The sequence below is a fragment of the Hyperoodon ampullatus genome (genome assembly GCF_949752795.1).
Source record: "Hyperoodon ampullatus genome assembly, chromosome: 4".
Taxonomy (NCBI): domain Eukaryota; kingdom Metazoa; phylum Chordata; class Mammalia; order Artiodactyla; family Ziphiidae; genus Hyperoodon; species Hyperoodon ampullatus.
The window spans coordinates 30,278,106-30,305,637 of record NC_136917.1 but is presented as its reverse complement, the minus strand read 5'-3'; the positions used below and the strand labels follow the sequence as shown (position 1 = coordinate 30,305,637).

The 27,532-nt window shown below is 55.7% G+C and overlaps 3 protein-coding genes across 12 annotated transcripts; 2 read left to right on the top strand and 1 right to left on the bottom strand.

The window, feature by feature from the left end:
* Positions 1-2,334: 2,334 nt before the first annotated feature.
* Positions 2,335-9,457, top strand: SH2D3A (SH2 domain containing 3A; the record flags this gene model as incomplete). Of its 4 annotated transcripts, none has more annotated exons than XM_079703809.1 (9): positions 2,335-2,403; positions 4,039-4,388; positions 4,758-4,834; positions 6,717-6,818; positions 6,952-7,067; positions 7,201-7,398; positions 7,487-7,598; positions 8,127-8,312; positions 9,149-9,457. In XM_079703809.1, 9 exons carry the CDS (start codon positions 2,335-2,337, stop codon positions 9,307-9,309), a joined length of 1,371 nt encoding a protein of 456 aa, XP_079559935.1. In that variant the 3' UTR covers positions 9,310-9,457. The 4 variants fall into 4 exon arrangements, with proteins under 4 accessions (XP_079559935.1, XP_079559933.1, XP_079559936.1 ...); XM_079703807.1 differs by having other exon boundaries at positions 6,343-6,818; positions 7,224-7,398; XM_079703810.1 differs by lacking the exon at positions 6,717-6,818.
* Positions 9,458-10,049: 592 nt separating this feature from the next.
* Positions 10,050-18,560, bottom strand: TRIP10 (thyroid hormone receptor interactor 10; the record flags this gene model as incomplete). 5 transcript variants are annotated; one of them, XM_079702909.1, is made up of 15 exons in its annotated part: positions 10,050-10,460; positions 10,571-10,692; positions 10,772-10,917; positions 11,134-11,266; positions 12,774-12,883; positions 13,147-13,314; positions 14,362-14,556; positions 14,674-14,820; positions 15,433-15,561; positions 15,648-15,752; positions 15,956-16,018; positions 16,096-16,243; positions 17,109-17,165; positions 17,250-17,365; positions 18,537-18,560. In XM_079702909.1, the coding sequence occupies 15 exons, from the start codon at positions 18,558-18,560 to the stop codon at positions 10,312-10,314; spliced, it is 1,812 nt and encodes a 603-aa protein (XP_079559035.1). In that variant the 3' UTR covers positions 10,050-10,311. The 5 variants fall into 5 exon arrangements, with proteins under 5 accessions (XP_079559035.1, XP_079559037.1, XP_079559036.1 ...); XM_079702911.1 differs by lacking the exon at positions 13,147-13,314; XM_079702910.1 differs by lacking the exon at positions 17,109-17,165.
* Positions 18,561-20,793: 2,233 nt separating this feature from the next.
* GPR108 (G protein-coupled receptor 108) lies at positions 20,794-27,321 on the top strand (the record flags this gene model as incomplete). Of its 3 annotated transcripts, XM_079702918.1 has the most annotated exons (18): positions 20,794-20,913; positions 21,628-21,747; positions 22,554-22,604; positions 22,819-22,901; positions 23,730-23,854; positions 23,971-24,029; positions 24,116-24,184; positions 24,281-24,385; positions 24,596-24,729; positions 24,838-24,913; positions 25,391-25,464; positions 25,554-25,671; positions 25,757-25,887; positions 25,973-26,016; positions 26,269-26,318; positions 26,508-26,591; positions 26,694-26,818; positions 27,006-27,321. In XM_079702918.1, the coding sequence occupies 18 exons, from the start codon at positions 20,794-20,796 to the stop codon at positions 27,076-27,078; spliced, it is 1,641 nt and encodes a 546-aa protein (XP_079559044.1). In that variant the 3' UTR covers positions 27,079-27,321. The 3 variants fall into 3 exon arrangements, with proteins under 3 accessions (XP_079559044.1, XP_079559043.1, XP_079559045.1); XM_079702917.1 differs by lacking the exon at positions 23,971-24,029 and having other exon boundaries at positions 23,730-23,890; positions 24,099-24,184; XM_079702919.1 differs by lacking the exons at positions 20,794-20,913; positions 21,628-21,747; positions 22,554-22,604; ... (2 more) ...; positions 23,971-24,029; positions 24,116-24,184 and having other exon boundaries at positions 24,283-24,385; positions 26,751-26,818.
* Positions 27,322-27,532: the final 211 nt, after the last annotated feature.

Genomic DNA, 27,532 nt, shown 5'->3' with positions numbered 1-27,532 from the left:
GCTCAAGTTTGAGGCTCCGCGTCCACCTGTGTCCCTGTGTCTCTGTGCAGGTGGCTGCCCTCCTGCGCATGTGTGTACATGTGTGTGGCCAACAGAGCATGAATAATCTCCTTCCTCCTTACCCCAAGCTTGCCTCTCACCCACCCCCTCTCCTGACTCTGCCCTGTTCCTCTCTCTTCTGCCCAGATATCCAGAAATTATTCCAAAGGACGCAGGGCGGGTGGATGACTTAATTGGCCTGTGGCTGACCTGTGCCCACTCTGAGCTCCCCCTGAACTAATCACAGCCTTGTCAGCGACGCACCACCACACCCACTAAGGGGCACGTAAGACAGAGGAAGCTGGAGTCCGGGGACTCTTAAGACCAAGGCCAGGCCTGGCCCAGGTGACAAACAGGAAGTGCTCAGGCATCCAGGAGACACACCTGGCTTTCAGGTATGCGGCACCTAGAGACAGCGCTCTGCTCAGTTCCCCCGCCCCTTAAGCCACCTAGGGCCAGTCTGGGAACTTCCTGACCCTTTCAGGCCCTCAGCCCAGCTGACTCAGGTCGTAAGAATCTGGGTGCTATTTCCCTGCAGACCCCACCAGGCCCAGAAGATCTTGGGGGCAGGGAAAGCAAAAAGCAAACCCCTTGCTTCCCTCCCATCCAGGGCAGTTTTTTCCACCAGACACTTGAGACACACAGGGGCCTGAGGCCTGCGCCATGATTAACATGTCCTAAAGCATCTGAGACCTAAATTTGACTGCAGTAATAAGGAAATGGATCCGCTCCAAAATATGAAAATCTGCAAATGCTTATTTGCTGACAAGTCTACAAAAATATGACCTTTTAATGTCCTTAAAAATGGCTTTACATGGGGCTATCTATTTTGGCTATTAACGTCAGGTTGTCACTCCTCCAACTACTTCTAACTGGGTCTGTTACACCTACATCAATCATACTGGGCTAATAGAAGAGGACGTCAAAAATGTATATGACTGGGCTTCCCTGGTGGAGCAGTGGTTGAGAGTCTGCCTGCCGATGTAGGGGACACGGGTTCGTACCCCAGTCCAGGAAGATCCCACATGCCGCAGAGTGGCTGGGACCGTGAGCCATGGCCGCTGAGCCTGTGCGTCCGGAATCCATGCTCCGCAACGGGAGAGGCCACAACAGTGAGAGGCCCGCGTACCGAAAAAAAAAAAAAAAAAGCCTTACATTGGAAAGGCACCTATGGGTTAGATTTTTGTACAATCTAAGAATCCTTGAGTATGCATATAGGTGGCTGAGATGCTATGGACTTTAGTAAATTAAATTCTCCCCAGCCTGCAACTTCTTTCACCCCAAGAACCACCTGGCTTGCTCCCTCAAAATCCTCCCAGTGTTCACCAACAGAGACCTTCCCGGGTCACCCTATGGAAAAATCTTAACTCCACCCCTTGAATCTTCATACCCCATCCCTGGTTTCAGCTTCTTGTTTAGGTCTCTCGGATCTATCCTATACTTCCTCATCTAGTTACTTATTTTTCCAATCACTGTCTTCCCTACTAGAACATCCCTACTAGAATTCCCTACTAGAATTCCTGTCCTAAGGACAGGAATTCTGGTCTGTGTTGTTCACTGCTAGGTGTCTAGTGCCGAGAAGGGGCATCTGGCACACAGTGGGTGCCCCATGAATATTGGTTTGAGTGAATTTGTTAATTAAATTTCTCCAAAACGTAGCAGTATGTCATCTGCATAAAAAAACTGCATTACGTTTGAAAGCAATGCAGAGGTCTTTTCCCTTTGCAAGAATCCCAGTGAATGCATGACTCTTTCCATGAAATCATAGCCTATTCTAAATTAAAGTTACTCATAGCCTGATTTTAATCTGATATATATATATATCAAATATAATTCAGATATAATTTATAATTAAGATATATAATCGGACTAAGGGTAACGTCTTTAACTTAAAGTGTAAATATATAAATAGTTATACAAAAATGTTTATATATTTTAAATATAAATATTTATATATAATTATATTTATATATTTTAAATATAAATATATAAATAATCTATATTAAAATATATAGTATACATTAAAATATTTTAATATATTATATATAATTTATATAAAGATATACTATATATTAAAATATAATATATATGTTTATATATGCATATACAGAGAGAGTTGCATTTTAAGGTTCAATAAGATATGGGCTGCTGTCTTCAAAACCATGAGGAACATGGAAGGGCTGAGCTGGACGCTCAGGATTCAAGAGTAATTATTCCCATTTTACAGATGAGGAAGACTGGGGCCTGTTGGAAGTACAAAGCACAGCCCCTGCACCCTCTGCCCCTGAGAACTCCATGCAGGTGCCACAGGATGGAGAGGACTTTGCTGGCCAACCCTGGTACCACGGCCCACTGTCCCGCCAGGTACCGCTGCCTCCTGATTGGACCATCTGATGGGGACCATCTGATGGGGAGTCTCGCCCCTTTGACCTTTGACTTACTGGGGACTCCTGGATCCCAGATGAGGGGCTTAGGGTCAAGGTCTATCGGAAAGAGTGGCTCAAGGGCTGGGGACTGTCTTGAAGCTTGGTTGGTGTGGCATGTCACTTCTTAGATTTAAATTATCACTTCCTTTGGGATGGTGTTGAGGATGGTGTTGGGGATTGAAGAGGGTCCTAATGACCCCTCAAACCACCCCTTGGCTCTACTTCTCTCTCTCTCTCTGGATCCCAGGCCACCCGTGGCCGCCAGGGGCCCATCTCCCTCTCAATCCAAAGTTCCTCACCCTCATCTCCAACTTAGGTGTCACCTTCAGGAGTCCCAGGACCGGGGGTATCCAATCAAATCATGAGAGGCAGGATAGCTTAGTGGTTAAAACACCACACTTTAGCACCAGACAGCCTGGGTTCAAATCCCATCCCTACAACTCACATTGGGTGTGAACTAGGGCAAGGTATTTGATATCTCTGGGCCTCAGTTTCCCCATCTGTAAAATGGGCATAATAGCACCTACCTCTTAACCTTGGTAAAGAATTAAGTGAGTTCATACATTTTACACCTAAAACAGTGCCTGGCAAATAACAAGGGCTATACATGTGTCCATTGCGCATACTGTCCAGTCCCCAGCCCCCATCACCAGCTCCACTTTGCCCCTCTGTGATGTTGTGGCCCTCAGCCCTGTTTTCACATCAGCCACCATGGCTGGCATAAGGCTGCTTGACCATTTTTTTAAAGGTTGATTTAAAGGCTACAGTCTGTTTGGAAGGACCCAGTGAATGGCTTTTCTGGAAGCCACATTTGCATAGCAAGCTCAGTGCATGTCCTTGGGTTGGAAGTTGCATAAGTCAGTGTTGGCTAGTGGCTGTAAAAAACATTCCCAAGGTGTCACCAGCCAGACTCGATCAACATTTAAGGGTGTGACTTCCCTGGTGGCCCAGGGAAGACTCTGCACTCCCAGTGGGTAAGACTCCACACTCCCAATGCAGGGGACCCAGGTTTGATCCCCTGGTCGAGGAACTAGATCCCACATGCATGCTGCAACTAAGAGTCCACATGCCGCAACTAAGAGTTGCATACCACAGCTAAAGATCCCGCATGCCGCAACTAAGACGTGGTGCAGCCTAAATAAATAAATATTAGAAAAAAAAATTAAGGGCTAGTTCATGTCACAGTCTGAGGGGATGCAGAACTCCAAAATGAGTTAGACCCAAGCCCTTTCCATCCTGTGTCTTCGCCATCCCCCAGGGCTTTGGGGACATCAACTGACAGAGGACAGAACCTGTAGGATTGTACAGGAGAATTTTATTGGTCAGGTCAGGACATTCCCCACAGCCCTTCTGCCCTCATACCATTGGCCAGATCTTGTCACATGGCAGCTAATTGCAAGGGGGCCTGGGAAATGTAGTCCAGAGGTATGCCTATGAAAAAAGAAGAAATGGTCTGACACAAAGGTACCCAGTCTCTGGGTTTTTTTGAGTGGGTGGAGGGGGGTGGGGAGTCATCATTAACTACTGATACAGGGTTATGCCTAAACCCCTTGCCCCTGTCCTCCATCCCCAGAAGGCTGAGGCCCTCCTCCAGCAAGATGGTGACTTCTTAGTTCGTGCATCTAAGTCCCGTGGGGGCCACCCTGTGATCTCCTGCCGTTGGCGGGGCTCAGTCCTACACTTCGAGGTGTTCCGTGTGGCCCTGCGCCCCCGGCCAGGCCGGCCCACAGCCCTCTTTCAGCTGGAGGATGAGCGTTTCCCAAGCCTGCCTGCCCTGGTTCACAGCTATGTGACCGGCCAGCGTACACTGTCCCAGGCCACGGGAGCTGTGGCATCCAGGCCAGTGACGTGGCAAGGACCTATTCGACGCAGCTTTAGTGAAGACACCCTTCCAGACGGCCTGGCTTGGACAGAGCCACTCAGGTACCACAGCCTCCCAACCTCCCTGACGACACCCAACACCGCCCAGGGTTCTCCACCTTGGCACTGTCCACTAGTGACATTTGTGGCCAGATTATTCTTGGCTGTGGGGGGCCTTTCTGTGCATTGTAGGATGTTCAGCAGCATCCCTGGTCTCTATCTACTAGATGCCAGTAGAATACTCTGTACACCATCCCCCTAGTTGTGACAACTGAAAATGTCTCCTGACATTGCCACGTGTCCCCTGGGGGTATCAGTCACCCTGGTTGGGATCCACTGGTTCTGAATGATGGGATGTAAGGTTTTCTGGGTGTTGATGGGGGCTGCTCTGCACAGAGTAGGACAACACATCTCTCTCATCTCTGTCCCCAGGGCTAGGAAGCGGAGTGGCAGTCAGCCCGCAGGCTTGGAGCATATGGGGCAGCCAACAGAAGACCACCCTGGTTCAGGTAAGGGTCTTCCAGGACAATGCATAGCTCAGAGATTGCTCTGCCATTCACTACCCAAGTGAACTTTGGCAGGTGACTTAACCTCCTGGAAAAAAGAGATGGTGATGCTCTCAATGTTGTCATGGTGACGAAAAAACACATGACTAAGGAACTTTGTAGGTGCTTAAAAATATGGGTTTACAATGATTCCAAGAAGCCCTCTGTTCTCTGACCATGGCTGACCTCTCTAATAATTCCTCTCACATCCTGTACTCACTCTGGTCACATCGTCTTCCTTTCAGTTACTGGAACCTTCCAACTTTGTTCCTGCCTCAGGGCCTTTGCATTTGCTGTTCTCACCATTGGAGAGCCCATTCCCTAATCTTTACCTGGCTGACTCCTTCTCATCTAATGTGAGTTCTTCAAAGCAGCTGACCCTGACCATCCTACATAAAGGAGGAGTCCCCCTTATACCCTGACTGCTCTGTCCACACACACCCCCAATTCAACATGAGCCCTCATTGTGTGCCAGACACTCTACTAAGTGCTGAGATATGTCAATGAACAAGAAAGACAAAGATCCCTGCTCAAGTGGAGCCAACATCCTGTTAGAGGAAGAAGGACCAGGAACAACAAAAATGAGTCAATTACGTATGCTTTGGGTTAAAAATTAAAAGCAGGACACAGTAAGGAGTATGGGAATGGTAGTGAGTATTACAATTTTAAGTAGTAGTTAGGAAAGGTCCCATGGAGAAAGATTTGAAGGAGATGAAGGAGGGAACGATGTGGATAATTGGATGAGAATGACCCAGGCAGAGGGAACAGCCAGTGCAAATGTCCTGGGGCCAGAACAAGAGTTTGAACTGTTCATTGAACCAAAAGGAGGTGAGTGTAGCAGAAACACTGGGAGTGAGGGGGAAGTCATGAGAGATTGGGCTCAAACTGTGAGGGCTTCTTGGACTAATATGAGGACTTTGGCCCTTATTCAGAGCGAGCTGGGAACTGTGGGGAGGTTTTAAGCCCCTATAACAGGGTCGACTTAAATGCTTAGTAAATACAGAGTCTCCCAAAAGTCTGGGTGCAGTTTTAAGTTCCAATAACCTCAGAAGTAAATATGCCACAAACTTAACGAAAGACATCATTTGAAATTTTGATAAATTCAGTTTCTTTGATGCTTATGTAGCTTTGTGAATTTTGAATGACATTTTTCATTTTAATTTCATACAGTCAGGGCTTACCATCTTCAATCAGAGGGGCAAAAACAAAGAATTCAAACTTGAAATGTAGTATTCAAAAATTGCAAAACTACATACGTGTCAGAGAAAGTTCATTTTCAAACCATTGGTAAGTGTGTAGCATTGATGTTGGTGAAGTTGTTCAATTTCAAAGCCGCACCAAGATAGGCTGGGATACCTGGTTATTGGCTGAATGAGTGGATGAGCCAGGAGGTTAGTAGCCCATGAAGCCACTGACCCCTCCCAGCTATCTTCTCTGTGCACCTCTTTCACCCCCTCTTGTATGACCCCCAGGAGCTTCCACTATGCCTGCATCTGCCCTGCCTCGGACAGGTAGTGACTCCGTGTTGCTAAAGGTGCCCGTTCCCCTGGGGTCCATTGCTGACAGCCTCAGGGCCTCTGATGGGCAGCTTCATGCCAAGGCACCAACCAAGCCACCTCGAACATCCTTACTGATGCTGCCTGATGCCTCTGGACGCCCCCCAACGTACTGTGAGCTGGTGCCCCGAGTGCCCAGGGTCCAGGGAACACCTGCTGGCCACAGCTGCCCAGAGCCAGAGGCGCCATGGTGGGAGGCTGAGGAGGAGGAAGACAGATGTTTTGCAAGACCGCAGGCAGAGGTCTCTTTCTGCCCACCTGACAACCCCTTCTGCCTGCTGGGCTCCCAGAATCGGCCTCTGGAAACCGAAGTCCTGCATACTCTCCATGGCCTGTTCCTGGAGCACCATCCTGGGAGCACCGCTCTCCACCTGCTATTGGTGGATTGCCAGGTGGGTCACCTACAGAGGTTTTTCCTCCCCAGGCAGGGGCTGAAGCCAGGACAAGGCCCAACCCCACCTCACATCTGTATACTCACTCTGCTCCCTTGGCTTCTCTACTCTAACCCTGGCCCCCTATTGCCAGGCGACTGGTCTCCTGGGAGTGACCAAGGCTCAGCGGGGCGCCATGGGGGTCGCCTCTGGTCTGGAGCTGCTCACACTTCCCCATGGGCATCGCTTGAGGTTGGAACTGCTGGAGAGGTGAGCCAGCCACCTGGAATCCCTAGGGTCTCCAAATCTCCCCATTCACGGTCCCCTAGGGAGGTGGGGGATGGGCAATGCCACCGACTGTCCCTCCTCACCCCCGCATTGCAAACCTCCCCACTGACCCCAGACCCTTGCCTTCCGCCTCCACAGGCTCGAGACGCTGGCACTGGCGGGGGCGCTGGCAGTGCTGGGCTGCGCAGGGCCGCTGGAGGAGCGCGCGGCCGCCCTGAGGGGCCTGGTGGAGCTGGCCCTGGCGCTGCGGCCAGGGGCGGCGGGAGACCTGCCCGGACTGGCCGCGGTCATGGGCGCCTTGCTCATGCCCCAGGTGCGTGGGAAGCGGGGATGGGGAGGAGGCCAGAGAGCAAGTGATGGGGAAAAGTGGAGAAGAGGCGGGCTCAGCTCTCTTCCTCCAGGTGTCGCGGTTGGAACGCACGTGGCGCCAGCTGCGAAGGAGCCACACCGAGGCTGCGCTGGCCTTCGAGCAGGAGCTGAAGCCACTGATGCGGGCGCTGGATGAGGGCGCCGGTGAGTGGCATCTTTCGATGAGGGGTAACTAAGCGGAATCCCAATCCGGGCCTAAGCCCCGCCCGGGTCTTAGGTCCCCGCCCCTGCTTCTCTCCTAAGCCACGCCCCCTGCCCTAGGCCCGGCCCCCGATTCACATCCAGGCTAGGCTCTGGCCTCTGAGTCTCGTGCCAAACCCCTCCCCTTCCTTCTGTCCTAGGCTCCACCTTGGCCTTACATTCCACCCGCTGTTTCGGTCCTAGGCTCCGCCCCTTAAGCAAGGCTCCGCCCTCCTCGCCCTAGCCCACGCCCTCTGTGCGAGTCTCGGTCGGGAACTAATCCCTAGGCCCCGCCCTCACTCTGTCCCAGGCTCCGCCCCTGCCCTAGGCCACTCCCCGGTCCTGCTCTGGGCCAGGCTCAAGCCTCTGTTTCTGACCCAGACCGCAACCATTGCTTTGTCCTAGGGTGCCTCGGCCCAATGTATGTCGCACCCTCTTCACCCTAGGACCCGCCCTCTGCCCCTAGCCCAGCCCAGACCCTTCCCCCAACAGGACCCTGCGACCCGGGGGAGGTGGCGCTGCCGTACGTGGCGCCCGCGGTGCGCCTGCTGGAGGGCGAGGAACTCCCCGGGCCCTTGGAGGAGAGCTGCGAGCGGCTGCTGCGCACCCTGCACCGGGCGCGTCTGCTGGCCCGGGACGCGCCCAGATTCCGCGAGGCGGCGGCTCGGCGCCTGCGAGGTGAGCGCCTCCTCTGCGCTGGGTTGCCAGAGGATCCCGGAACACCCCTCATGCTCCAACTCGGTGCCCCCAAACGCACCGGGCCAGGGACTAGAGCCTCCCACCACGCCTCCCAGAGCCCCACCCAAACTGGGACGGCCCGGGCCCACAGGGTTCTCACCCTAACACACGCCGCAACCTGCAGTGTTGACGGAAACAGTGCCCTCTGCCCCCAAAGGGCGGCCCAGCCCCCCAGAGCCACGCCCACAGGGCCCCACTCCCACTCTCCCAACTGGGAAGGCCCTGCCCCTAGAGGATCTCGATCCGCCACCAAGAATGCCCAGCTCCCTCCAAAATGACTCAGACCTTCAACCTGGTAGAATAGAACGGCGCCCCCGCTGAGCTCAGAGCCACACCCCTCTCCTGCCCTGGGGCAGCCCAGCCTCCAGGATCCCCCACCTGGGTCGTCCCTGCCTTCACTGGTGACCTTAGCCCCCCTGTCCCTCCAACATCGCCCAACCTCCTCCCCCCCCCCCAAGTTTGTCACTCAGGACGGCCCGGACCCCAAATCCCACCCTCGGGCGTGGCTCCACCTCCAGGCACAACCCCTAAGGTGGGTCCCCCAGGATCTGGCCCCAGGAACAGACTGCCCCCGTGCACCCACCGAGCCCCTCAGCCACCCCACCCCCACTGCTGCAGACTCAGGAGCCCCCTCCCGGCTAACCCTACCCAGTTGTCCAGGTAATCTCAGGCTGAGTCCCTCCGGGGTCAAAGTCCCTCAGGGAACAAGGCAGGTGTGGGAGGGGCAAGGCAGTTGCCTGGGCCCCGCCCCCAGCCCCGCCTGGCCCCGCCCCCAGGATTCCGGCCCCACCCGGAGCTGAGAGAGGCCCTGACCACTGGTTTCTTGAGGAGGCTGCTCTGGGGGAGCCGAGGAGCTGGGGCGCCGTGGGCCACACGTCTTGAGAAGTTCCAGCGCGTCCTCAGCGTCCTGTCACAGCACCTGGAGCCTGACCATTGAGAGCACAGACCGCCCCCCCTTCACGCTGGGATACCAAGGCTTCCATGGAGACCAAGGAAGCCGCCCAAGCTTCCTCACACAGCCAAATGCAGTGGGGACCTGCACCCTGCCTCACAGGAGGGGACCTGGTTTGCAAGAACCCACCCTGTGCCCTAAAAAGGCACACTGATCCTGGCGGAGGGCAGCCTCCTCCCCACGCTAGAAGACCGAGGTGTCTGGAGGCTCTGGACGCCCTCTCCCACCTGCCCCCTCACATATCCCACAAAGGGTGAAGGTGTGGCTTTTAATGTTAAAGAGAACTTGCAGATCTGTAAGAGGCCTGAGTTCAAATACGTTTTAAAAGCTGTGTGACTTCTACTGGATCACTTGACTTCTCTGTGCTGGCCTTCAACATATAAGTGGGGCTGTGTACTTTCTAGGGGTTGTGGTGGGGATGAAAGCTCAACGTTTGAATGAGTTCATAGGTGGAGAATGCCTGGCACACAGTAGGTGCTCAACAGGTGCTACCTGTCCTTGGTGAGCTGCAGTGAACACCAAAGGGGTGATGTCTGGCACCCTCCTCCCTACTAGAGTCAGAGACAAGCACCCAACTCCTAAGAAGGCGCAGGGTTTGTCTATGGTGTCCACAAGTTCGCTTCCCCCTCCTCATTCCCTGTGTGGCCCTTAAGGAGGGTGGTATTTGAATATCCAACCCCGGTATCCAAATCTCCTAATAAGACACAGACTACAGGAGCTTTCCATCATTTTTTTATATAAAACAAAACGGCCCCAGCCGAGCGGCAGGAAGAAAAGATTCGAAACATGAGTATGTACATCGATGGTAGAAGGCACAGCGGGTCCATGTGGGGTGAGGAGTGGGAGTGGGGTGGGGCTGGGGGCAGCAGGTTACACAGGTCTCAGCTGAAGCCACGGGGGAAGAGATAAAGTGCGTAGGTCCTGGGGCACCCCCCGTGGCCCAGAAGCAGCAGCCAACAGCCCCCCTCTTCCCGCCTCTGGCAGGGTTCAGTTGAGTGTGACACGGAGGTAGGAGGTGGGCACGTAGCCCTCACCTCCCTGTTTCCGCCTGACCCGGGTCCAGCCGTCGCCTTTATCTTCTTCCATGAGACTGAGGTCCTCGCCCTCAGCCATGGAGATGGTGCCCTCGCTGGACCCTGTCATGGGGGCAGCAGTGGGCTCAGGTCTGCTGGAGGCAGATCTCAACAGAACCCAGCCCCAAACACTGCCCCCAAAGCCACTGATGCGCCACCCAGGCTGTCCTTACCTTCAAAATGGTAGATGGCCACACAGTGACCTATGGGGGATGCAGGCTCCTCCTCAAAATCCTCATCGAACTCCGTGTAGATGGGAGCATCCTGACCCTCCTCGGAGGGGGGCTCTTCAGAGCTGGTTGGAGAAGGCAAAGCAGGTGAAGACAGGTCCCCCCGGGGTCCAAGGACAGACCCACACCGGCCTCCCTGCTCACCTCTCCTTATTATCCTGTGATCCGTTGTTGCTGTTGCTGCTGCTGTCTGGTGGGGCACTGGCTGGGGGGTCTGGAGGCCGAGTGTGCCGGCCCAGGGTGTCCCCCCGGTTGCTTAGGACCCGGCTCTCGGCTTCTGCCAGCCAAGCCTGAGAGGAGGAGACCGCACAGTCAGCTCCAGGGCCAGGCTCTGGGATCAGCCCGCTCTGGCTTGGAGGTTTCCTGAGATCACCCATGCACACCCAAGGCAGTGATGAGAAACAGCTGAAGCATACCCCCCCAATACCTCCCTGTCCCCCTCCCTCCCCCAAGAAGTGACTCAGCCAGGCCTGCCGGCCCCACCCCTCCCCAGGGTCTTCCCTGACCTCATACTTCTGTACTTCCAATTTCAGCCGTTCGATGTTGTTCAGGGTTTCTGTGATCTGGGGTTCCAAGCTGGCCGGGTCCCCCATCTGGGGTGTCTTCTCATATACATCCTTCATTTTCTTCAAGGCCTCCCTAGGGTGAGACAGACGGAGGAGAAAGAATCCCATGTGATTTAACAAACAAAAAATGTGGGCTTTGCTTCAGGGAGCTCAGCCAGTGCTTCATAGCTTGGGTTCAAATCCCAGGGTGGGCATTTCTTAGTTATGTGAGTTTGGGTTAAGTTACTGACACTGTGTCTCAGTATGCTTGTCTGAAAAAGAGAATAATGGGATCTATATAGCTATGTCTATATATCTCCTGTGAGTTGCTGTGAAGATGAGAACAGTGCCTTTATGTATTCAGATATATACTGAGTGCATACTACATACCAGGAACCTGTTCTAGGCATTAGAAATGTAGCACTAAACAGGACAGTCAGGGTCCTACCTCTACTCACAATCTCTCAGGAAAACGGGAATTCTAATAATCCACATAAGGGCTTTAGAATAGTGCCTGGCATACAGTAACACTCTACAAACGCTAAGTATTACTATCATTAGTCCCCTGTCCCTACTTCCTCCATGTAATGGTTACAAGCATGGTCCTCTGGACTACGTCAAACCTGGGTTCAACTTCTTTCCAGGCCTAGTACCTGATGCACATTACAGATGAGGAAACTGGAAACAACTAGAATTCAAGGCCAGTCCGTCTGGACTCCAGAGCATGCACCCATAACCCCCCCATTATAAAAACTCAGGAATGATAGAGTTCTCAAAAGGAACTTTACACCAATAAAAGCTGTCTTGTACAAGAAGTTCTGTGCAAACGGCAAAACATCATTTGGCTGTCTGTCCGCAAGTGGCAAACGTCATTCTTATTATGTAAGAGGACTGGGAAGAGAATCTTGTTGCTTGGAAAGAGTGAGTAAAGATTTTCTTTTTTTAATCTGGCAGGTTTCTTTATCGTTAATACGTTAAGTGTTTTGAGTTATTAAATGAATAACCATATGCTTCTTTTTCTTTTAGCCAATTAATGTAGTAAGTGAGACTGATAGATGTTTTGATATTGAACCATCTTTGCATTACTGGGATAACACCCGAATGATCATGATTTTTTTTGTGGTCTTTTTTTTTTTTTAACTGCAGTAAAATGTACATGATATAAAATTTCCCATTTGAGCTATTTTTAAGTGTATGGTTCAGTGGCATTAAATTCATTCATGTAGCTGGGCAATCACCACCACCACATGATTTTTTTTTTTTAATACACCATTGGACTTGCTTGGCTAGGATTTTGCAATCTAAGATCATAAGTTAATTAAATAAGTCCATAATTTTATCTTCTTGAATTCTTGCTAACCCAATTTTGGAATTGAGATTCCACCAGCCTCCTAAATGAGCTGGCAGCTTTCACTCTTCTTCTGTTTGTTGGAATGACTTATATAAGATGGGAAGTCACCGTTTCTTTTAAGTGTGGTAGGAATCACCTAGAAACCCATCAGGGCCTGGAGTTTGTTGGGGAGGAGATCTTCGAGTACCATTTCAATGTAATTCATTTATTATTTCACCTTGTTCCTTACCCGCCCACCCCCTCACCTTACCTCTGGTCGATCTCCTTCTGTAGTTCACGGTTCCGTTCTTCCAGCTGCTGCTGAAGCCGCTTTCTCTGCTGCTCTGGGGGCAAGTGGCTGAAATCCTCGGTCACCACTGTCTGCAAGGTGGAAGAAGACTGAGCTCGGGAACACAGAGTCTGAGCTTCCAGGGTCTAAGACATGCCTAAGACACACCAAGTCCACCTTCCTCCCCACCCAAGGTTCTTGGGGGGCAAGGCCATGCACAGAGCAAAGCAGGTCCAGGTGGGGCCATGGAAGGAGGGGGCCCAGCCGGCGGCAGGAAGCGAGCCCAGGGTCCCGCCACCCGGCCGCTGGGCAGGCTGGGGCCGCCCCCTCCTCCTCCCCCGGAGGCCTCACTTACCCCACGGCTGCCTCGAAGGCTGCGGAAGGATGCTAGCCGCGGTTTGACTGACTTACTGATCTCACTCAGTATGGCCAAGGGGTCGAGGCCGGAGCGGGGGGACGGGGGTCCGTTAGGTAATGCCGAGGGCAGGGGGCCCCCCAGGGGGGAGAGGGGTGGAGGGCGCGGCTACCGGCAGGGGCCAGGGAGGACATGGGTCAGGAGGGGCAGGAGGACGTAGAGAACAAGGACGGATGAACGGAAGGACAATGGATACAATAAAGAAAAAGGGGAAAAAAACCAAATGGAGAAAAGAAAAGAAAAAAAAAAGGTAAGAAAACCACAACTCAAGATGCACAATCACACACACAGAAAATGCATGCAGAGAGCAACACAAAAATCTGGGAGGTGGCAGGAGGGCACTAATTAGATTGTGAGCCAGAAGGCCAGACCCCTCCCCCACCCTCCATCTCCCTTGCATCCTATGTCCAGTTTCTAGAATGGAGACTGGGGGTACAGGGAGGCCCATGTTTCTTGTCCCCCTCCCCAGCTTTCTGGGCTCACAGTCTAGAAGGTGGAGGGAGAAGCATGCAGGAATCAAGGTCTCAGACAAATATGGGGCCATAGATGTCAAGGGCAAACTGAGAGAAGGGTCAAAGGCATGAAATACCAAAAGGGTTACAGCTGGGGTTTAAGCTGGAGGACGGTACGTATAAACTGAAGAAGGGTATCAAAGTATACACCAAGAGGGATCCAAAGTGTAAAACAGGAGTCAAAGGTATAAACTAGGGACGAGGGGATTGTCAAAGGTGTAAGAAGCCAAGGGTGTCCAGGTATGTGCCTGACATTGAAAGCTAAAAATCCCGAGAAAAACCAGCCTGAGTGTGGGGCACCCAGAGACGCACCGGAGGATTGGAGACACTCAGGGGGGAGTCCCTAGGGCTGGTGTCCCAATCCCTCACCCAGCCCTGAATACCCAAAGCAGCTCTTCTCCCAGCATCCTGAGAAGCAGCAGACAGACGCCACAGGCCCCCCTCCTTGCCCCCCACTCCCCAGCCTCAGGGGACTCCCAGGCCAATTGCCCGGCCGCCTTCCTTCCCTCCAGCCCGGGCCAGCAGCCAAGAGAAAAATTCCTGCCCAGGACTCAGCGTTCCGGCGGCTGGGGCTGACTCAGTGGGGGCCCCTGCTGTCTCCACTCACACCCATCCCCTCCACCCCAAGGGCCCCGGCCCCCACCTTGTTCTTCTTGCTGAAGGGCCAGCGCTTAGCCCGGCTGCGACCAGGGCCTCGGAGCTCGGGCCGTCCATCTGAGGGGGTGCCCAGGCTGCTGTCCGAGGGCACGCGGTTCATGGGCTGGCTGAAGTCTTCAAATTCCACATCGCCCGGGCGGGCAAATCCTGACTTGTGCAGCTCGATTAGGACCTGGGAGTCCTGGGGGAGGGGATGGTGAGGGGCAGTCAGGGGAAAGACTGGGTGCCTAGCCTTTGGGCTTCTCCTCCTGCCCTCTCCCACCCCCCCCGCCGTGGTCCACTGGGACCAGGCACCCACGTTCTTGGCATCCACAGCATCCGCAGCCACCTTCATGCCCTCCAAACACTTGGCGATGATGGGTACCACCTGCAGCTCAGCCTCTGACAGGAGCCTGTACCCAGCCCCCAGGTGGGTGGCCCGCCGCTCGTCCATGTCCTGCAGCTTCTGCAGGGACAGGGGTGTGGGGTCTCAGGGGTGCTGATGGAAGGGCTGGTGGCAGAGTGATTCACTACACGAGCATGATGGAGACCCACACTGGCCCCAGCCCCAAGCCCAGTCTGGCAGGGAAACACAGAATCGAACACAGAGACTTCCAGCTCAGTGTGGTCAGGGAAGAAACAGGAGGCCAGGGAGATTTCAGAGGAGAATTTGAGGACCTCCCCTCCCCTTGCCTAGGGAGTCAGGAAAGGCTTCTCAAAGGAGGTGAAGACAGGGATTTCAAGAAAAAGCAGACCCAGCACCAATACTGCCAGTTCCAGGGCTGGGACAGAGAGTAGAGTACAAGGCTGAAACAGAAGAGGGAAAATTCGAGATCTTTCAGAGGTGTTGTTAGAGTTGGGGCTTGGAAGAATAAGTAGGAGTTGCAAAAGGAAAGAAAGACAAATCTGGCAGAAAGAACAGCTTGAGTAAAAGCGGAGCACACTTTGACTATTTGTTTCTAATTCCTTCTCAATTTAGAGATTAGGGCATTACAGCCAGGGTTTTGACAAATGTGTAGGAGTTGGTTAACTCTGTGGTTTCAGGGGGAAGGTGGGGCTGGTGGTGTGGAGCACTCACATTAAATATCTGGGGCATCTGGGAAAAATAGAAGTGAGCCTGGTCTCGGTTGAAGCGCTGTAATTGGGCTGCATACTCATTTTTGCTTTCTTCTGCCATGTGACTCCGAAGGTGGGCTTGTTGCTTGGCCTGAGGAATATCGAGGTGGGGGTCATGGCCCAGTTCCAGCCTTGCCCAACCCTGACCCCCAAGCGTGTCTCAGACCCCGCAGGCACCTTCTCCACATCAGCCTTGGTGGCATTGATATCCTGGTCCAGCCGCTCGGCCGTCTGAGCTGCCTTCTCAGCCTCCCGGCAGTCGCGCTCAAACTTACGCTTACTCTGTGTTGGGGACAGAACAAGAATGAAGGAGCCACCAACCAAAGTTTCATGGACTGGTGGGAAGTCACCCAGCAAATGGGGGTCAGGGCTGGAAACCCACAGCAGAGGTGGGGTCCTGGCCAAAGAGGATACCTCTGTGGATTGGCAACCCTCACCCAGCTGCTCGGGGCCAGAGCCATGCTTCTCCACACCCACAAACTCACATTCTCTAGCTGCTTGAAGCCACTTTCCAGCTGCTGCTGGGCCCGACGGCCTTCTTGGAAGTGCTATGGAAAGATGGGGGTGATAAGGCTCACCCTGGCTTCAGGGGCCCTTGGGAAATCCCAGAGAGGGGATCACCCACCATCTTTCTCTCCTGTTTCACCTCCTGTGAGTACTTGGCCAGCTCGAGACACACGTGGACACTGAGGTTCTCGGCCACCAGCTCCCGCTGGCCCGCAAAATCATTCACCTCCTGGAGAATCTGTACAAATGACTGTTGCTGGCTGAACCTGGGATGCGGTGGAGGGGGACAGGGGCTGAGGGTCAGGGTCCCCAGGAGCCACATGCCCCAGGACCCACCTCTGTATGAGAAAATGTGAGCCCCAAGACATTCACCCCAGAAACAATGATAAATTCTGGTGTGCATCCCCAACCCCTGGAGGGGACAAAGAACTCAGAATTCTCAGAAGTTGGGGGGTTTTAGAAAGGGGATCTCATGCTTACACCACCTTTTTGCATCACCCTAGTGGTGTCAGCGGCAGCATCCTGTAACCAAATACTATAAATGTTTTTGCAAGGAGAAATATTAATATCCACGCTAAATGGGATAAAAACCAAGACTGTAATGAACGTAATAAACATCAAGTCAGTTCAGGTCGGAGGTTGCCTCCAAACAAGTGACCAAAAGAAGTTTTGATTTCTAGAGCTTTTTGGATTCTGGACCTGGGGACCTGGAATAAAGTGAAATGGTCTGGGCATTGTTTTAACACGTTATCTTAATCTTCACATGAGCCCCTACAAGGACATCATCATCATCTCCAATTCACAGGAGAGGAAAACAGAGGCACAAAACTTAAGTCACTTGCCCAGAGTCATTCATTTAGTAACTGTTGGAGCCTCTCCCATTTAACAGGTGAGGAAAATAGAGGCAGAGAACTTGAGTCAACTGGCGGAAGCAGTTTGGCTGGAAAGTAGTAGATTTAGAATTCCAACACAGGTAATACGGTTTCTGCATCCAAGCTCATACCTCTAGGTGGAACTGGGGTGAGAAGTGAGGGATCTGCTTGGGTGGCCCAGCTTGAGGGAGAAGAAGTGGGTCCCATACCCCCTGCCCTCCCAAATCTAGCCCTGCATCAATCCCCTCTTCATTCTTACTTGGATTCTGGGTCATCTTTGCCAGGTCTTTTGGGCATATATTTTTTCACCAGGCTCCTACGGAGAGAGGCAGGAAGGCTGAGCCCCCAGCCCTCCAACCGCTCCCCCTAACCCCAGGGCGAGGCCACCCTAGGGTCTCACCGCAGCTGCTTTGCATAAGCCTGCTCCACCTCCGTCCGCTCCTTCACGAACTTCACGTATCTGTCCAACAGGTCCAGACCCCACTGCGTGTGCCGCTCGAGCACCTCAAACTGATCCTAGCGGGGGATTGGGAGGACTGGGGTCAAGACCTTGGGACCCCACAGGCTCCGACCAAGCGGCAGGGGAGCCTCCAGGCTCTGAGTTCCAAGAAGGCGTGGCTTCCCGGCCCCGCCCCGGAGCGGCGAGGGGGGAGGCAGGAAACCGGCGGGAACCCCCTCCCCTTCCCGGGATGGGCCAGGGAACAGGGGCGGGGCCCCAGCTGGACTACAGGGTCCCCTCTCCCGACGTCCAAGAGAGGTGTGGAATGGGACAAGGCCACTCCCCCTGCCCCGGCTCCCCTAATCCCCCCCAGATTCCAGAAAATCCGGCCGGCCCGGCGTGAGTCAGGGCCAGAGGCGCAGGGTTCCCCACAGCTTGGGGGGCCTCTGAATGGCCAGAGGGTGGGCACCAGGTTCCCCCGGTTGCCATGCTTCCCCGGGTGCCCCGAAGGGTGACTCAGTTTCCCTCACTGATTCCACTGCGCCTCCAAAAGAAATCCCAGCATTGGTGTGTGGGGCGATCTAGTTACCCCGGGACACCCAGGAACCGAGGAGTGCCACCGTCCCCAGAAAGAGGAGGGGTCAGAGGTCCCGGCTAGGAAAGGGGAAAATCTCTGGGGCTTCCAGGGCACAGGTTCGAGGCGGTCAGGTGGCGGCCCCTCCCAGTGCCTAGGGCGGGCTGGGGGAGGGGGCTGAGGCCGAGCCTCGCAGCCCCCTTCCCCCTACAGCGTCCCAAGCCCCTAGTTGTTGATTATAGCCAACGTGAGGGCGGTCTGTACTTCCAGGTCCCACGTGGGGTTGATAGTGGCCAGAGGGTCCCCTCCCCCGCCCCAGTCGGACAGGCGGAGGGCGGGCAGGGGCCCAGGGGCCGTAAGATAAGCCGCCGGCCCAGTCAGGGCGCTCAAAATAGGTGACCTCTCCCGGTCGCCCCGGCCTGGTCCCAGGACTTCTTTTGCCCTCCTCACTCTGAACCCCGTACCTCAGTTTCCCTACGCCGCTCCTGCAAGGTCGCCCTCCGCTCCCAGGCGTCCTGAAACGCCCTAGGAAACTCCGAATGAGGGCGGAAAGCGGGGATTCCAGGGGTCGGTGGAAGGGAAAGCGCAGAGACCCCTCTAGGGTACTGCAGGGGCAAAGCGGGGGTCTGGACCCCAGGAAGGGAGGAACTTGGAGCCCGGCGGATCGGACTCACCCACAGTTCGGTGCCCCAATCCATGCTGCTCCCGCCGATGCCAACGCCGCCGCCGCACCCGGTCCCCACCGCCCGCCGCCGGGAGACTCAGCCCAGGGCGCTGAGCCCGGCCCCGCCCCGTTAATGCCCCGCCCACTCCAGGCTCTGCCACGCCCCATAGGCTCTGCCACGCCCCCGCCCGCGCGGAGCTCCGGCTCAGCCCCCTAAAGGTGAGGCACAACCCCAGGAGGCGGGGCCCAACAGACGCCCCGCCCCCTCTTAAAGGAACGCTGCCACCAGAAGCCACTGGACAGACTCCTTAAAGGACCCCCACCCATTTTCCAAATCCCTTAGGACCCTCTTGTCCTCCCACGCCTGGCCCGCCCTGGATTGTTTTTCCTTTCCTTTTTCCTTTCAACCATTCATTAAAGGGCCAAGACACTAAAACCCCAACCCAAGAGGTTCTTCCCCCACCCCATCGCAGGGAGAACCTGAGGTCACCTCGCTCTTGCGGGCCGGCCCGGCTCCAGACGTCTACGTTCGTCCCACTAATGGTCTGGTCCCTCCGGCCACAGGGCGGATGGGAGGACTTCGATCCTGTCCAGGACGCATCTCCACCAAGGCCTGGTCCATTAGCGCCCCCACCGCATCCTGCCTCCCTCCCCAAATCTGCACCTGGAAACCAAGGACGAGCTGTCCTTGGGGCGCCGGGCCCAGGCCTTTCCCCGGCTTCCGTCCAGTTCGAGCCTGCACCTGCCCATTTTCCAGTTACATCCATTAAGGCACAATCAGTTTTAACTGTCTGCACCGACCCTGGGATTCCGACTCCACCCCCGCCGCCCCTAGAACCCTGGGGCTTGGAAGTCTGTTGTCCCTGTCATAAAAGTCTGTTCACACGTTGTTAATCCCTTTGAGGCACTGGGATGAAAGGGGAGAGATCCTAGCAGCAACCTCCTTCATTCTCTCCCTCTTTTGGTGCTTTCTCTTTGGCTACAGAGGTGACAGTCGCCCTGCTGGGGCTGGGGGCTCCAGGACCCCGGGGACAAGTTAGGCTCTGAGCCCGCAGGCTCCCAGTACACAAACCGAGGAGCCCAGGAGGATCGCTCCGGGAGCCCACACTGGGACAGATGGCTCTGCGAGGACCTGGCCCCACCTGCTGGTGGCTTCTGAGTTAGAAAACTTCAAATTACAAAGTAGACTTGCGCTCCGGAGGTTAGAGGATCAGATCGAATCAGGAATTCAGCCTGGGGTCTGGAACTCGGTGGCTCGGCCTGGGAGCAGGGTCTCAGCCTCTAAATGAAGTTGGGATTCATCCCAGGTCGGCACCACAGTTGGGATGGAGTCTGACTGGGATAGGAGGCTTAGCAGAGGGCTCAGCCACCCAGTCGAAGGCCTGGGACTCAAACTAAGGTCCACAGGTCAGTCCTAATCTGACGTCAGGGGTCAGTCCTAATCTGAGGTCAGTCCAGGTGGAAGCTCAGCCAGAGATTAAGACTCAGTATAGGCTGAGGGTAGTAGGGGGTCGGGGAGTCTAGGTTTCGGCGGAGGTCAGGGCTCAGCTGCAGGTAGGGGGCTCAGGCTGGGGCCGGGATTCAGCCTGACTCAAGACCAGCCTGGGATCTGGGGATGGGCCTCCAGTTGCCTCACTCCAGGACAGAAGGGTCCACCTAAGGCTGGTGACTCAGCCTGGGATCATGGGTCATCGTAGGGTCAAGATTTAGCTTGGGGCCAGGTTTTGGCCTCTCGGTGGATCAGGAAGATTAGGAGAACAGGACAGGCTTTAGCAAATGCATGTGTTTACCAAAAGCCCGAGCTTTGGCTGGGAGCCACATCCCCGGGGTAAGAAAGGGGACGTCCGTCCTTAGGGATACTGGGAAGTGTAGTTTATTGAACGCCCCCTTGAGCTGTTTGCTCCCCCTGCGTTCTGGGTAATGTAGTTCTGAACCGGTCTGTCAGTTAAGAGTGGATGGAGGAATTCCCCTTTAGGGGCCGGATATCAGATCCATCGCAATTGGTTGGATGAACTGTTTATCAGAGTACATCCGGGGACAATCTTTCTAGTGATTGGTGAGCGTGGAGGCGGGGTTAAGCGATATCAGCACTCCCATTCGGGGCCCGGGCTGTCCATTTGGTGTCGTACAGGGTGCGGACTCGAGAGGAGACGATTACTGATTGGTTGAGCGGGCTGAAAAAAGCTGAAGGGTCGGCCCCCACCATGCGGCGATTGGCGGGCCTGAGGGCGTCAGAGGCGGTGTCGGGGGAGGTGTTGGCTTCAGAAATGGCAGTGAGCGAGAGGAGGGGGCTAGCTCGCGGGAGCCCCGTGGAGTGGGGGCAGCGGCTACTTCTGCTGCTGCTGTTAGGCGGTTGCTCTGGGCGCATCCACCGGCTGACGCTGACGGTGAGTCCCGCCGCGCAGCGGTCTGGGGTGTGGGTCGCAGCTTTGGCCCGGAAAAGCCCCTGGCTTGGAGTGGTTTCGTCCAGATGGAGCGGTCCGGCGCCCCCCTCTTCCAGGTCCGGAGTGGTCTCGTCCGAGGAGCCCCTTCGGTCCTCCTGTTGGAGTTGCCTGGCCGGCCACGCTGTAGTCTTGCCCCGCCCACCGGGGTGGGGGGGGTTCATCTCCGGAGACGGCGGGCTCTGAGTCCTCTAAATTCTTGGGATTGCTTTGGGGACGCTAGGGACCCTTGACGCCACCCAGGGAAGTCCCTGGAGGTTCTAGAATAGGGTCCCCTGGGTACTCATTGGGATCTTGGGGGCTCAGTTGGAATCTAAAAATTTTCCGGGAGGTGAGGGCCAAGCACCCCAGGATGCGTAACTCTGCTCTCCGGGTGATGCTCACCCAATAGGGAGACTTCCAGGTATCCCAGACTTTCGAATCCTGGACTCTCCGAACAGTGGCCAGAGTATCCGGAGCCATCCTGTCCCTGCCTGAGATTGGTCTAAGGTTATGGCCTCCAGAGCTGGCCCTCTCAACCTCTCCCGTCACCCTTTGGACCTGTCCTAAATATAGAGATACCCAGAGGGGCCCGAAGCCCTTGGGGGAACCTCATGCTAGAGCCCTGGGGCTGGGCTGGTGGGAAGTCTGAGCTGCCTCTGCCTTCTTGGTCTCTGGCAGGGGGAGAAGCGAGCAGATATCCAGCTGAACAGCTTTGGCTTCTACACCAACGGCACTCTGGAGGTGGACCTGAGCCTCCTGCGGCTGGGCCTCCAGGAGACAGATGAGAAAGCCCCATTGGTGAGGGGCTTTGAGGAGTTTGCTGGAGGAGGGAGAGGTGCACAAGTTTCTGAGCTCCGCCCCCCCCCCCCCAATTCTGGATTCACATCCTAGTTCTGCCTCTCACCCATGTGATCTTGGGCAAGTCCCTTGATCTCTCTGAGCCTCTGTTTCCTCATCTGTAACTTGGGAATAATAATTTCTCATGCAGTACGTGCTAGGCACTGAGCTGGGAGAGGGGAGCCTACCAGTGAACAAGACAGCCCCAGTCCCTGCAGTCGAAATGAGAAGTTAGTGTTTATTGAACGCCCGCTGGATACCAGCTACCATGCAAATCTATTTCCATGAGTCTGTTCTGTCATAGCCACCTCTCAGGAATGCTGTGAAAATACTACACCTGTAAACCCAATTTTACAGGTGTTTACACAGACTCAGAGGCATGTGGCTTACTCAGAGTCCAAGAGCCTGGATGTAGATCCAAGTGTGTTGGCTTCCAGAGCCCAAGGCAGGGAGCCATAAACATTCTATTTAATTTATTTTTTACATCAACATTTTAAATGGGGGGAAACAGGGTGGGCTAGGTCGAGGACCAGCGAAGGTCTCCCTGAGGAAGTGACATCCCAGTCAAGGGACAAGGATGGTTAGGAGTTAAAGGAAGAGGGTTGGGGGGCTGGGGGCAGATGGGAAAAGTCAGTGAAGTGAGTGAACATGGAATCTCACGCTTAGTTGGCTTTCAGGAAATTTGAGGTTACGTTACTATTGCCACTGATAGAGGTGGCTTGGAGGTCCCTGCCGGTGTCCCTCACATCATCTCTTTTTCTTGCCAGGTGGGGTTCAGTCTGACCCGGGTTCGATATGGCAGTGTTCCTTCCTATTCAGTGAGTGGAGGGGGCAGAGCGGGAGGGGGGGAGGGGCAGGGGTGGTGGAAGGGGAGGATGGTCTGTCAGCATCTGGAGCCCAAAGGTCCCTGTCCTTTCCCAGAGAGGGGAGCAGGGAGAGACCCTCCCTTGCCCGGGTGGATGGGGAGGAAGGCAGAGTGAGGCTGGACCAGTGGGAGGGGGTGACCAAGGCTCCCTGCTGCCCACTCTCCAGAGCCGGGACCGTCACGACTGTCCTCTCCGGAAAAACAGTAGCAACCTCCTGGTTCTCTTCCTTATCAACACCAAGGATCTGCAGTGAGTTGGAGGGCTGGTGGCTCCCCTTAAGATCCATCATTGGGGTTTCCCGGGTTGTGCTACCCACATGAGCTGATCAGGTGGAATCAGAACCATCCAGAAAGAACCTTGACTCCTTTGGAGAAAGCCACTCGCTTTTTTTTTTTTTTTTTTGGCTGCACCACGCGGCTTGTGGGATCTTAGTTCCCAGACCAGGGATTGAACCCGGGCCCTTGGCAGTGAAAGCACCAAATCATAACCACTGGACAACCAGGGAATTCCCGTCACTCGCTTCTTAATTTTGCCTTCAAGCCTTCTGATTATGGGAGGGAGAGAGGGGAGGAGTGCCCAGGGAGTATTAGGGTCTCAAGGCAGAAGACCCAACACAGAGGGGTGTTGTGAGAATTAATACAAGTCATTTGTGCTTGTAGGATGCACCCTGTGTGCCAGGCAGCGTCCTGGGATTTTTACAGGTGTTAACTCATTGACTGCTTAGACTGTTATTATCCCCATTCTAAAGATGAAAAAACCGAGGCTGAAAACTGGGATTTGAACCCAGAATCCAAAGATACTCTTGTTGCCTCTCTGTATATACAGCATTTTCTTTTTAAATAGTGTGTACTTCAGTAGAATGAGTGACTTAATGTCACAGGAAGTGACAACTAATCCTCGGTGCAGGCAGCTCAGGGATGCAGCAGCCATCTCGATGGGTGGTGGCCAAATGCTACAACCTGGTGACCACTGATGGAGCCCGACGCTGAGCCCCAGAGGGCCCGAGGGGCCATTGAGTCCCTCAGCAGAGCAGGTGTGCCTGACCCCAGCCTTCAGCCTCCCAGCCTCATCCCACAGGGTCCAGGTACGAAAGTATGGGGAACAGAAGAAGCTGTTCATCTCTCCCGGGCTCCTCCCCGAAGCGCCCTCTGAACCAGAGCTCCCGAAGTCAGAACACAGGGTCAACCCCAAGGTGGATGGCGGTGAGTCAGGGTGGCCGTGCGGGCATGGAGGGGCGCGTGGGCAGGGCCGCTCCACGCGTCCCACCCATCATTCTGCTGTCTGTCTATCTCTAAAGTCACCTGCTTGCCCCTGGCAGGGACCACCACTGCACCCGACAAGGCCAAGTTGAAACCCACAGGATCACGAGACCAGCAGGTATGGGGAAGCCAGGGCAGGAGGGAGGAAGCCCCGCCCCCAGGGGGGGCCGGCTGATGCTCCATGGAGGTCCTCTGTCACCTCAGGGCATCGGTGGGAAGGACCGGGACCTGGTGTTGGGCCTGGGCCATCTCAACAACTCCTACAATTTCAGTGTGAGTGTCCGGGGGTGCCCACAGCCCCTCCCCTCCACAGAGCGGGGACCCCCCACGCTGAGGCCTCCTCTCCCCTCTGTCTGCCCCACCTCCCAGTTCCACGTGGTGATCGGCTCGAGGGCCGAGGAAGGCCAGTACAACCTCAACTTCCACAACTGCTACAACTCGGTGCCGGGCCGGGAGCAGCCATTCGACATCACGGTGAGCAGGGGTGAGGAGGGCGGGCAGCAGGTGCGCGGAACGCTCACTGCAGGCCAGGTACTCCGTGCCCATTTGGGAGACGGGAAGATTGAGGCTCAGAAACAGGGAGTCGGCCAGCGAGAGAGCGGGAGAGCCGGAGACTCACACTCAGGGCCCCGCAAGTCTGGAGCTAGTGTGCAATTCCCCTGCCCACCGCTGTCCCCTCCCCAGGTAATGATCCGGGAGAAGAACCCCGAGGGCTTCCTGTCGGCGGCAGAAATCCCCCTCTTCAAGCTGTACCTGGTCATGTCCGCCTGCTTCCTGGCCTCTGGCATCTTCTGGGTGTCCGTCCTCTGCAAGAACATGTAATGCCTTTGCCCCTGGGGGTTCCCCACCTCCCCTCATCACACCTTCCCACTCCTACCCCTGACCGATGCCCTCCCACTCTCTTCTGTCCCCGACCCCGCTGCCAGGTACAACGTCTTCAAGATCCACTGGCTCATGGCAGCCCTGGCTTTCACCAAGAGCGTCTCTCTCCTCTTCCACAGCGTGAGAGCCTTGGGCCGGGAGCAGGATGGGGTGGGCTGGGGTCTCAGGGGCCAGGAAAAAGCCCCTACAAGCCACTCCTCAAATCTCTGCAGACCCTGGGCTTGGGAGTTCCATTTGTCCATACATATGTCCATCCATTTTATCACCGTGGCCAGCTGTGCATCCAGTCGTGTCCAGCTGTGACCGCCCACCTTTCAGTCTGACTGTCTGTGGGTCCAGCTGTGAGTGTCCACCAGGCTGATTGTCTAACTGTCCATCCACCCGACTAGGACCTTCCCTCCATTGTCATGGCTGTGACTGTCCAGCCACCGTTCTGGCTGTCCCTTTCTCAGTCCACTCACCATCCTGATCATGACCTTCTGTTCAGTCCACTCCCTGGCCACCCATCCGACAGTGACTGTCCGTGTTCCCAAACCACCACCATCTCCATCCCCCCCATCCATCTGTCTGACTGTCTGTCCGTCCATCCATCTCCAGATCAACTACTACTTCATCAACAGCCAGGGCCACCCCATCGAAGGCCTCGCTGTCCTACACTACATCACGCATCTGTGAGCGCCCTTCTCTGCCGGGGACAGGAGGCGGGCAGGGCAGGGCTGGGCCCCCGAGGCTCACCACACCCCCTGCCCCCCTCCGCCAGGCTGAAGGGCGCCCTCCTCTTCATCACCATCGCCTTAATCGGCTCTGGCTGGGCCTTCGTCAAGTACATCCTGTCCGACAAGGAGAAGAAGGTCTTCGGGATCGTGATCTCGCTGCAGGTGCGCATGGAGGCCCCAGGGTGGGCAGGTGGATGTGAGTGCAGGCTGGGCCCACCCATCCCACCCACCCACCCCCGCCCCGCAGATCCTGGCCAACGTGGCCTACATCGTCATCGAGTCCCGTGAGGAGGGCACCAGCGACTATGGCGTCTGGAAGGAGATCCTCTTTCTGGTGGACCTCATCTGCTGTGGAGCCATCCTCTTCCCCGTGGTCTGGTGAGGACCCCCACCCGACCCCCTCCCCTGCAGGCACGGGTGGAGGCAGTGCTGACTGCCCCCCACATCACGCACTCCTTCCCAGGTCCATCCGGCATCTCCAGGACACGTCTGGCACTGATGGGAAGGGTGAGCTGTGCCCTCGGCCCTCGGCCTGCTCCTGGTCCCTCTTGCTGACCCCTGGATGCCCCTTCCATCTCCTCTGACTGCCTCTTCCTGCCTCTCCACCCCCTCACCATCCTGGGACATTCCCCTCCACACTATGCCCCTGAGACACTCACCCAAATGTCCTCCTGTCCCCAGCCCTTCTCCACCCCTGTCCCCTTCGTCCTGCCCCCTGCCTCCTTCCCTTGACCCCCACTCTCTGTGCCTACCCCTCAGTGGCAGTGAACCTGGCCAAGCTGAAGCTGTTCCGGCATTACTATGTCATGGTAGGAGCCCTGTGCTCACTCGGGAAGCTTGGGAGGGGGAACAACCAGCCCACTGGCACACCCACCCTAACCCCTCCATCTGCAGTCCCTCGGAGCCCCGCCCCCCTGCCCTCTGCCCGTAATCCCCGGCCCCCCTCCCCAGGCATCACCAGTGGTCCCTCAGCCCTGTGCCCACCCGTGTCCCTGCAGGTCATCTGCTACATCTACTTCACACGGATCATCGCCATCCTGCTGCGGGTGGCCGTGCCTTTCCAGTGGCAGTGGCTGTACCAGGTGAGCACTGAGGCCCCAGGTGGGGCGGAGGGTGGCCCAGACAGAGGAGGTGGAGGTGGGGGCGTGTGCCTGACACTCCCACTCTGCCCCCTCGGCCCCCAGCTCTTGGTGGAGGGCTCCACTCTCGCCTTCTTCGTGCTCACGGGCTACAAGTTCCAGCCCACAAGGGATAACCCGTACCTGCAGCTGCCCCAGGAGGACGAGGAGGATGTGCAGATGAAGCATGTGTGAGCCCTGGGGCTGGGGTGGGTGGGGCTTGGGCAGCAAGGGGCTGGGCGGGCGGGGCTGTGGGTACAGGTGGGTGGAGCCTGGGGTGGGGCCAAGAGGCTCTGGGGTAGGTGTGGTGGGCTGAGTGGGCGGGGCCTGGCTCCCCTCGGCTCACGGACTATCTCCTTACTGTCTGTGTGCCTGCAGAATGACCGATTCTGGGTTCCCGGAAGGCCTGTCCAAAGTCAACAAAACGAGCAGCGGGCGACAGCTGTTGTGATCATGTCCCCGCCTCGGACACTCCTTCATCCCTCTTCATCCTCCTCTCTTCACACATTCCCTGCTCCGGCTTCTCCCAAAGAGCATGTGGGGAGGAGGGGGCCGGTGCTCACAAGGCACCCAGCTCCCTGGGACCTGAGTTCCTGGAGCCCGTTCAGAAGAAGACAGACAGCCCCCCTCCCTCACAGATGTTGAGCACCCTGTCCCCACTTGCAACTGTACAACAATGACCAATCTGTTTTGCTACCCCAGTTTCTTGCCTTTCTGGGGGTTGAGAGCTAATGCAGGGGTTATGTTTGAAATTGAGAGATCCGTGGGGGGCATGGGGCAGGGAGAGGTTGCAGTATCCATTGCTTTGCACATTCAATAAATGTTAATTGAGCGACCACTGCGTGCCGGGCCCTGTGCCAGGTCCTGAGGACAGAGCAATGACGAGGACCCATCCGGTCCCAACA